Here is a 10,778-nt window from a genome sequence, read left to right on the forward strand (position 1 = left end):
CAGGCTGGTCATCTAGCAGTGCCTACACCACATACAAGACAATCCAGACTCTTTTCTGTGTAACTCCATGATGATGGAATGACCTACCAACCACTACAAGAACTGTCTATCTTCAAGAAACTCTTGAAGACCCAGCTCTTCAGAGAGCATCTCCTATCCTAGCACTTCCCCTGTACTTCCCCACCCCCTCCACTGCAATTCTATTTCTCTACTTCCCTCTATGTCTGCACTCTATCTCTACACTCTTCCCTGTCACTTCTGACAGACCTTGAATAGTGGTTTTACTTCTATGAAGCTTTGACGTTAGCTTTAATGTCATATCCTCATTTTGAAGTCGCTTTGTCTTTAGCGTCTGCTAATTGCATGAACATGGATACTTTTTTAAGGCATAGTATGAAAAGAGCAGATGAGTGAACATGTATAGAGATAATTATTTTTGTTGTGCGAAGGCAGGTTAAAATTAAGGACAAATCCACTAATAGCGTGTTTTTGTTTATACAATAAACATTTAAACTAATACAGCAGTATAATTTAGAATAATATTTGATATGGGGTGGTGTTGGAATCCTGCCCTGTTGAAGATCTCGGCACTCAAGCGGGTGGCGTTCACCTCGCTGTTGCCCTGTGTGCACTAATTCAGGCCTGCCTGCACACCCGGCCAGCCTTGGCCAGTGAGACGGCCTGGGTCCTTAACAACCTCACAGGTCCGACACGAACAGTCGAGTCACCTTTGACCTCTGTCCACTTGTTTATGACAAGGAGAAAGCAACAGGAAATGAACAAATATTGCTGTATATATCTGAAAAATCTTGGAATTTATTCTGATCAATGTCTTAGAAGGCATGATATGAAAAGAGCAAAAAATGGTGAGAAATGTCAATACAGTCTAATGATACAAACTCACCATCAAAACTTTTTATCAAAGATTTATTTGAACAATTGTGATTTAAAGAAAATATGATTAAATTAAAAATGAATAAATGAGATTGGTTTTGGTCTGAAATACAAACTGGAGCAGCTCAACAACAGCGGCTTTCAGTAGAGATGTGTGTGGCCTTCGTTGTACTGTTATTTTTTGACATGAACAGCCTTTTTCCCTTCATATGCTCTCAGCTCTTACTGAGATTTGACTTTGACTTGGTGACCACAGCTCACCCTGCCCAGAGGAACGGCTTCAGCCTGTGAATGTCTTGCACAACCCCAAGCTCCTCCTCTTGATGAAAAAAAAAGAGAAATCTCAGATTTCCACACTTCCTCTTTCGACACACAACATCCCCTTCCCATTACATTTCACGCTCCTTCTCTACGTGAAAATCCTTGTGAGTCTTTTCATGTTTTTATCTGCATAAATGCATTCTTTGTTTTTACACAAAAGTTTTTACACTTTTGCATGTAGCAGTCAACAGGCTTACTACTGCTGCACAACATCTGTTCTGCTATTTAACAATCTGCCTCGTAGGTTCTCAAAATAACATCTGTGCTGTGAGGAGGAGAATATGCATCTGGTGCTATGAATTCTTGCTCTCTCCACCCATAGCCAAACGCAGCTGTGCATTATACCTGCAATGGAGGACACTCAGTCAACAACTAGAGAGAGAACCACTGGAAATGATGGGAATCGGGAGGCAGACAACACGATGCTGATGAACAGCAAGCCACTGCATCGCTTTGTCCAAAGAGAGCCCAGAAGTCTTGGGGTAATACATCTACTTTTAGATAAATGTAAAGTAATTGGTCAGCTATAACTGGTGCATAAGTGTACACACTTGCAGCCAAACTCTCTCTTCTCCCTCCCAGATTATCATTCTGATGTGTGGCTGCGCTGAGGTGCTCATGGGGTTTGTAATGGCTGGTGAAAACACTGACACCTCCTACAAAATCTATGTCCCCTTCTGGCAGGGAGCTCTGGTACGTCACACTTTTTCTGGCTAGATTCGCTACATTTGCACCGACACAATGTACTTTTCATTTAGAAGAAACAGTTTTGCTGAAAATGATCGGAGCAGTTTCTTATTGCCCCTGCAAGCTTTCAAAGCTGAGTGGAATAACTGAATGTTTCCTGCTGAAAAGCAAGTGAGAAGATAAACACCACCCTCTTGTGTCTCGATTCAATTTTAGCAGGATTAAAGGCCTGGTCTGTTTGCTTAGCACAATCATTGCAATAAGGAGAAGTTAGCCAACCTCAAAAGCACTTACTTTGAGGCTTATCTTTTGTATGCGGAAGATCCTGCATTCTACCTTCAAGGTCGTGTTTTTTTCGCACGCCGTGCAGAATTTGCCCTCTAATATCACATCTCTGTTAGTTTTTACTTCTCATGTCCAAATGCTGAACATATCAGATCACTGCAAGTTAAAAGAAATCGTTTTATATTGATTTCAAATATTTCCAAATCTTTACTATCAACGTACTGACACATGAAACCCACAGTGACTTCAGAAAGTGAACACACCACTAAATGGTTTCCTGAGGGAACAAAGAGTCCAGGTTCAGGTGGCTCAGTCTCCTGAGCATCTTGGGTGTTTGTCTGTGAACAGCCTATTATCTCAAATGTTATCTTGGATTGGAAAATGTGCTGTTTGGGAAACCTTCCAGTCTGTTAGCTTAGTTTAACAAAGCTACAGAATGTTATTTTAGAAGATTTTTGTAGGCTTGAATTTTGTTGGAGAGGGCCTTTGTGATAAGTTAAGCTAACTAGTTGTGAGTTATGCAACTCCTGATCCCTCTGTTGCATCGTATATCTGTGAAACGGCATGTAAAACAGCAGCAGCGGGTAGCACTGAATATGCTTAAGAAACTCAAATAGAGTTAAAGCCATCTATTGTGTTCAGTACAAATAGGCTTTGGTGATTTCTTGAGTTCCCACTCTGATAAGTAAACAAGACATGAGAGCAAAGCTGGTAAAAATGACGTGACAATCTGATTTTTTCGGTTGGTTTTTCTTTCAAGTTTCTTGTCTGTGGAATCCTGTCAATCTACACTGAGTTACATCCATCCAAGAGGATGGTAAGTCTGCTTGTTTTATCCTCTGGTTGTAGGACTTCACTTTTATTCCTGATTCATAATCTTTCATGATAGCCCCTCAGTTACCTAAAATCATGAGCAAAAAGAAGTGCACCATTTTTCTTTCATTTAAAGGCTTTACAGATTAGAAAAAGGACATATTTGTTGAAAAAAACATCACAGTGAGATATACCTTGTGTTGTTCATATGAACTTGTATTTGACTGATTTCAAGACTTGGTAAGGACCGAATGATTTTTTATTATGTCCTGATGTAAACTCTTGAACTGAAACAGGGTGTGCTTCCTTTTAAACACGACTTAACGTGTGGCTGAACTGCCCTTTCCCAGGTGACTGTGTGTCTGGCCATGAATGTGGTTACCCTCTTGGGAGTCATAGTCTCTATAGGCTACAGGATACATTGCTTTGGCTATTACACCTTCCTCATCCACAGGCATCATTACTATGATCATCCAAGTGGGGACGACTGGACCTATTTCCAGGTGGTGAGTTGCCACCCTTTTTTTCTTTCTAAATAGCTAAATGGAACTATGCAATTTCTCCAAAACAAAAAAAGGAATAACGATCCCCTTAACTTTCTATTATAGGCACAGCTTTTTGGTGTTGAAGTCATATTGTTCCTTTCCTCACTGTGCGTGTCAGCAATTCTCATCTTCCTGTGTGTTGTTGCACGTTTTGCCTTAAAATCCACGCACACTCAGGTAATTCACTTTTCATTGATTCGTTATGGGAAACAGACGTTTTCTTTTAGGACAGGCAGAGGCAAAAACACAGCATGGGATCAAGCACAGCAGCAAAGTAACAATGAAAATAAAAACATAGAATAGAAAATCTTCTAAAAAGACATTTTCCAAAAAAAGATGCTTGACTAAATGTAAAATATTTCAAATGAGAAACGAGAAAACCCAAAATCTTGTGTTTCGGAACATGTTATTTTGATCTGTTGCGTTTGATGAAATGCTGTGTTTTCAGACTTATCGTGTAAAATCTTGTTTTTTACGGTTGTATCTTTTTTGTATCATCGTTGAATTTTGTGTAATGTTGAGGCATCATACTTACAGGTATATTTGATCACCCTCAAAAATTGTATACAACCTACAAAACTAAAGAAAGAATTAATCAAGATCACAAATGAAGACATTTAAAAATTACAATAGACAAAGCCTAAATTCATAAGCGTAAAAAGTATCGATAAAAAAAATCTGTCTAAGACACGCTGAAACGTCGGCAACCGGAAGAATTCTGGTGTCATTTGTCAGAAATGGTATGATTCAGTGGCTTTGAGTTGCTATTTATTTTGCTTCCTTCTTGTCCTTTTCTTTCTTTTTCATCAGATCATTATCCGTCATATTCCACAGCCACGGAGTGACACAACGTCAAACTGAGAGCAGCCCTCTTACAGTATTAATCTGTTTTCACTGACACTGTTTTCACTGCCCTTTTTGTACCCTGTGAAATGTACCGTAACTGTGTCTGCCTTAGAGCAATGTATTGCTGATTGTTATGCTTTATGTATAGACTATCTGGAAAGGTTATTACTTTTATCATGTGAGTTCAGGGGAATACAACTGTCCCATTTATCTTTCCAGCATGTTTTAACTTGAGGTTTGTTTGTTTTTTTTCTGTATGGGTCATAGAAAATACAGCGACATAAGGTGCACATCAGATTTTATATTTAAAAAATATATATATTATGGTTATGTAACATCACCCAATTTTATCAAAGTGGTTCCCAATATATTGTAGCTAACGTATCCCACAGGCAGAGGCGGGGAGAAACAAAGTACAAATAAGAATTTTCAGCTATCTCTGCTTTTTACTTACATGCTACATTTTAAGACAAATATCTACACTTTCTACTCTCAAATTTTCAAAGGAGGCTTGTTGCTTTTGTTTTCATTCATTCGAGGGGGATAATTGTTTCCTTCTCATCACTTTACTCTTTTGCGATATCTAAACCATCTTCAACCTCCATGGATGGGTCAGTAACATTTAGAAATTAGCACTCTTTCTGTGTATCGATCAGCACACAGCAGATGTTACAGGCAAGATGGAGACTGATATGTAATGCTGCATTCGATAGTAACTGTATTTCCAACTTCCAACTTACTATGTGTCGCTCACGGGAAACATAAAGTACACATAAAATCTTTCATTTGTTATTCTTGATTGAATGAAAAATCAGACAAAGCACTGACAGAGCTGTAGCAGCTAGCTCATTTCTTGTAATGTAGGTACTGATAAGGAATTTGTTAATAATTCCAATTTCTGACTTTCCATTTCTAAGGTACATCATATGTGGCATAATTTCCATGAAATTGGGTCAGGAACTACTGACATAAAAAAATGTTAAACCAGAAAACACTGCAGACGACGCAGATTCAAGTTATTCCTCACCCACAGCCTTATTTCAATTAATTCTTCAAAGTTGATAGCCGTAAAGAAAAATTCTTTGTGAATGAAGTCAGGCAGGTATTACCATGTACCTCAGAAGTACCTTTCAGAGCCTGTACTTTTCACTTCTACTTAAGTAAACATCAACACTTCTACCTTTCCTCCATTTCACCCGTTAATCCTCTACATTAAGCATCTTGGCTAATCAATTTGTTATGTGTGAGCAATTCCAAAGTTGAAAATTGTGTTTGTTTATCAATACTATTTCAGCTGTAACTCTATCATGATTGCTAACATTTTTTACCTTTACCCAAAATTGATGCTTATAATATCATTTTTTTGTCCTAAAGCAGTTTATTTTCATGTGTATGTCAAGTAGGAAGCAGTAAGCAGCATAATGGGTGCACACATTTCTTCACCCCACTTTTTGGGTATCACTTGTGTAAGAAAAGAGTAAACTACAAACGTGTGTGATTTACTTATTTGGAAAATGTGGACTTAATGTAGAGTGGTCGACAGCAGATACAGTAACAAGAACATCAAAAATAGCTTTGTGTCCCCTGTCATTCTGTTATCTTCTTGTTATTTTTCTTTTGGTTCCATCAGGTTATTGTCTCTCACATTTGAAGAAAAACAGAGACAAAATATCAAACTGAGATTCTACTCAAGTTTGACTGTACTTTGACTAACCGTGTTTTCTCAGCACTTCACATATAAAGTGAAAAATGTCCTAATTCTGAACAGCGTGTAAATGTAAGTTTTACTGAACCACGTCACTTTTTTAAAAATGTTGTATTTTGATATTAAAATCGAATCTGTTGTCTCATACGAGATACACATATGTGAATCTGTGGATCACTTGTTCAGAACTTCGTCATCAAATCAAAAAATGGGAAAAAGGTGATAAAAAGCATTTAATGACTTGTACTTGTGATGGGAAAATTCTTAGTTGTAGTCTTTTAGTAGTAAGTACTAGTTGTATTAGTTGTCTCATTTCATCCAAAGTCTGTTGCTTTCCCTCTGACCTATTCAACCTGTGACCCCTTCTGTATGGTCAGTGAGGGAAAACAGATTTTTACTCCATTGGGGGAAAGGTTTATGGTTGATTCTTTCTGGGGAGGTTAGCTCAAGGGGGTCATAAAGAGGCACCTCGAAATATTTCTTATCTCAGATATAGAACAGAGCACAGAGCAAGGGGGCCTTATTTGTTCTTTAAAGATAGCCCCCACCTGATTGGGGTATAAAATGAATGTGTGTATTTCTCCTCTTTGCTCACTGCCTGGCAGAGCCCAGACAGGAGACTATTCAAACGCTATGTGCCTTTGAATAAAATATAAAGAAAGACAAAATCTGGATTTTCCCTTAATTACTTGAGTAATCTTCTTGCCCACTTTGATAAAAAAAAAATCCACTACATACTATAGAGTGACCATTAAGCTCTCCTCTACACCATGTGCCTGCTGAAGGCCACAGAAAACAGTGATGTTACAGCATATCAGATTTTAAATGAAAGCCTCAAAGCAAACAACCATGATATCTGTGGAAAGTAATAACAGATTTTACTGTACACCCCCTCTAAAGTTTAAAAGTGTTCGTCGCTCCTCAATTCAAACTTTATCATTTCTTCTTGCTGTAATGTTCAGCTTAGCATTTATTAGTTATGCTGTGCTTAGCACATTGTTTATTTAAAACTATCACCGTCATTGAATCTACCACTTTCAGCTGCAACTCCATTTCACAATTATTTACTTGCAGTCCTTCCAAATTTTCTTACAGCTGGAAAAAAAAAAAGAAAAAACCCACACTGGTCTGCCATTTGGTTTGCAGATTTCTGTCTTGAGTTTATTCAAACTGCGATATCAGAATGTCCATAGTCCTCCTGGGAGTTTTTTTTCTTTTTCAGTTTTTGGCAGCATCTGATGTTCTAAATATATATTCTCTTTGTTAAATAAAACTAAAGGAGCACTTTTGTTTCATTTCTATAGATATACGTCTGCATTTTTGCCAGTCTGAATATCAATCTTGTGGCTCTGAAATCATGACAAACTTACAAGAACATCAAACAGTTTGGGTTCTTAATTTATTTCATCTCATCAAGTAGACAAACAGTAGCTTAACATTATGTTGGAAGTCCTCCATTGGCATTGGTGGCTCATGAAAGGACATCAAGGAGAGGGATGTCATATTTGGTCCTTGTGCAGTTTATGTGTTCACAGTATTTAATAGACGTAGCTGGCAGTGTACAGAGACTGCATGGAGGCCTGGTTAGCTGAGCCAGAGGGCTTGTACTCTCCTTTGGAAGCCAGGCCATTGATCTGATGGAAAAAAGAGGGGAGAAGGGTAAAGTCAAATGCTTAAGTGTTAATGATCAGCCAAGTTACATGCGCCACATTAGTGCAGGACGGAACAGACAAAAAGCTTTGCAGAATCAATCATTTACCAGGCAGCATGAAGTTGGGTAATACAAGATAAGAATTATTTAAGAGCCAGGACTGTGCACAGTCCACAGTTTTGTTACTGTGGACTGTGCACAGTCCTTGCTGATGGGAGTGAATGGCTTAATCGTGTCCACTCAGCTTTGGTGAGGACCACTCGTGCCCTGTAAGGCTCACCTTGGCTCTGTTGCAGAAAGTTTCCCGTGAAGCGGCCTTGTTGGCAGCTTTGCCCTGCCAGGCTGCGAGAGCAGAGGCCTGGAGTGCACGGCCATAAGAGAAGGTGAGCTTCCACGGGCGGTGGAGCGGCACCTGGTTTATAGCGTTGAGGTTGAGCGAGGCCTCCTCCTCACTCTGGCCTCCAGACAGGAAGCAGATGCCTGGAAAGATGCAAAGAGAATGCTACTTGTGCCAGAAAGAAAGAAACGTCGCCACACTATTTTAACTGATTTATCGTCGGAGAAAAGCTGGGTAAAAGATACTCACCAGGTACTGCAGCAGGGACAGTGCGCCTCAGAGCGGTCACTGTAGCCATGGCAACCTCCTGAGGGGTGTACTTCTTAGTGCAGGAGTGTCCAGCAGTGACCATGTTGGGCTTCAGCAGAGTGCCCTCCAGGTAGACGTGATGGTCAGACAGAGCCTTGTACACAGCAGCCAGGACCTGAAGATAAACAGGTGCCGTATAAGTGGGCGTTCATCTCATAATGGGAAAATTCCCTCATTTTCTGTGCTGTGTTTACCTTTTCTGTGACATACTGGCACCGCAGCAAGTCGTGGTCACCATCAGGCAGGATCTCTGGCTCCACAATTGGCACCAGGCCATTCTAGAGGAGACAAGTTTACACAAATGAGTCACAGGTTTTAGAGTCATTTGTTGACCTTGACGTAGGATAAAGGTGCAACACACACCTGTTGGCAGATACTGGCGTATCTGGCAAGGACATTGGCGTTTTCTGCAATGGCGAGAGCTGATGGGCAACTGCCTGAGATCTTGAGCACACACCTCCACTTAGCAAAGTCACAGCCGTCCTTCTTATACTGAGCGCAGCGCTCCGACAGGCCGTCCAGACCTAAACAAGCCACACAATGTTTATGTTTGCATCATCGTACAGAAATCTGCCAAGAAAAGAAAATCTTTGTCAAGACTGGAATTTCCTTCTGTGAAACTGGAGTTCTTTTTTCACCTTGTGTGGTGGTCTCTCCGTCTGTTCCGTTTAGACCAGCTGTGCCTTTGTCCACCTACATCAAAAAGCCAAAACCAAGTTAGCGTGGTTCAAAAGTGTCAACAGGTTTTTATTTAAAGAAACTCTTCTTGCAGCCTCCTCACCTTGATGCCAACAACAATCCCCTTCCCCTTGACGACTTCGGGGAAAAGCTTGCCGCTGTCTGATTTCTGATAGAGCGTCTCGTGGAAGAAGATGACTCCGCCCACGCTGTTGGCAATGGAGGGATCAGAGGAGAAAAGAATCTCACGGAAGCAGCGACGGTTCTCCTCTGTGTTCTCCACATTGATTTTCTGCAGGCGCTTTGCCATGGTGCCTTGACAAGAGGAGCATGGGAATGTTCTTTCAGTTGCACACGGCAGTTACACCTTAGGATCAAATAATAACAGAGCGAGGCTCACCTGTTGATTCATCTGCAGCCAGGATTCCCTTTCCTGGAGCCACGATTCTCTGAGCAATGTCAGAGAGCTCCTTCTTCTGCTCCGGAGACAGGGATGGGAACTGATGAGTCATCCTGATGGAGACAAAAAGGGTTATTTGACAAGCCTTAAAAAAAAAAAAAAAAAAAAAAAAAAAAACTTCAGGTATGAGGAAATTGTAATCTTTTCCTATCCAACAACAAAACTCCAATATCCTGCTTTTCTTGTGCTGCCTCTGCAGTTAAATATTTGGCTGGCATGGTTGAACTTTGGCCTTCAAAACAGATAAGATCTGGTTTTCAGTGTGCAACCCTGAAGTTGCCACAAGTTTAAACAATGCTTTCTGCAGATGAATGCATTGAGGAAAGCTTGAATTAAAAGTTAGGAATTAAAACCTTTTTCATCATTTGAATTGAATAAATCATCATAAATTATGGGCAGCTTTTGAATTTAATATACCACTCTGTCAGAATAAAACATATACACAAATGCAAACTGTAAAACAAATAAACATCCTTATTAACCAGTAGCACCGCGGACTCAATACCTCGAAAAAAAAAAAAAATCTAGTTTTGCGGTCAAGTCCATTGTTGGACACTTTTCAACATGCGAAAGCCTTCACACACAAACTAGTTCTGCAGGAACCTGCAATTTTGCAAACGTGCAAAAGCAACAAACATTAAAACCCATTCTTACTTGAGAGTTTTGTCAAATAGCGACGACACTAAAAGTGGCAAATGGCCCAAGTTGACTCCTGACGGCGATAGGAATGATGAAGAAGACCGAGCGTTTGTGAAAAGCTGTTTTTATTGCCTGCTCCGGGTAGGTGGGGGAGGTGCTCGTGATGTGGCGGGGGCGGGTGTCACCCTGGTAACGCAATTGGCCCGGTCAGACTCTCCTGGGGCGGTTTTCATGGTGTTGCATGGGTGTGTTTCTGTGGACTTTATAGACTAGATAGAGATCTGAGATTGAGATTTAAACATGCAAGGAAACACAATGTGACTGAAAAATAGATGTCTGCACTAATGACACAAGTCCTGATCAGCCCCGCCCCCTCTGCGTGCTCCCTGTGAGCTTTTGCAGCACTTTGAGACATGTTGAAATGTAAAGGCCTGCTGCAATGTTGCAATTTGGGTTTCCGTTCTCCTTTTGTCCTGGTGAAACAGTTGGAATGAATTTGTTCACATTTATACGTAAGAGTTGTTCCAGGATAGCTAAAATCTTGCTTTTATGAGCTCACAAATCAATTCAAATCCTTTTTTTTCTCAGTTGGTGAAACTCACATCTTG

General features: G+C 40.2%; 2 protein-coding genes across 2 annotated transcripts; one reads left to right on the forward strand and one right to left on the reverse strand.

The window, feature by feature from the left end:
* Positions 1 to 1,235: 1,235 nt before the first annotated feature.
* On the forward strand, positions 1,236 to 6,262 carry LOC142397717 (uncharacterized). Its single transcript, XM_075481293.1, has 7 exons — positions 1,236 to 1,319; positions 1,538 to 1,697; positions 1,798 to 1,908; positions 2,948 to 3,004; positions 3,351 to 3,506; positions 3,609 to 3,722; positions 4,356 to 6,262. The coding sequence occupies exons 2-7, from the start codon at positions 1,566 to 1,568 to the stop codon at positions 4,404 to 4,406; spliced, it is 621 nt and encodes a 206-aa protein (XP_075337408.1). The 5' UTR covers positions 1,236 to 1,319; positions 1,538 to 1,565; the 3' UTR covers positions 4,407 to 6,262.
* A 1,214-nt stretch (positions 6,263 to 7,476) lies between these two features.
* On the reverse strand, positions 7,477 to 10,279 carry aldob (aldolase b, fructose-bisphosphate). Its single transcript, XM_075481294.1, has 9 exons — positions 10,186 to 10,279; positions 9,472 to 9,584; positions 9,175 to 9,386; positions 9,032 to 9,086; positions 8,757 to 8,917; positions 8,588 to 8,671; positions 8,334 to 8,508; positions 8,028 to 8,227; positions 7,477 to 7,730 (listed from the first exon to the last, which is right to left on the reverse strand). Exons 2-9 carry the CDS (start codon positions 9,581 to 9,583, stop codon positions 7,635 to 7,637), a joined length of 1,095 nt encoding a protein of 364 aa, XP_075337409.1. The 5' UTR covers position 9,584; positions 10,186 to 10,279; the 3' UTR covers positions 7,477 to 7,634.
* Between the last annotated feature and the right edge of the window lie 499 nt (positions 10,280 to 10,778).

The sequence above is a fragment of the Odontesthes bonariensis genome, chromosome 13 (genome assembly GCF_027942865.1).
Source record: "Odontesthes bonariensis isolate fOdoBon6 chromosome 13, fOdoBon6.hap1, whole genome shotgun sequence".
Taxonomy (NCBI): Eukaryota; Metazoa; Chordata; class Actinopteri; order Atheriniformes; family Atherinopsidae; genus Odontesthes; species Odontesthes bonariensis.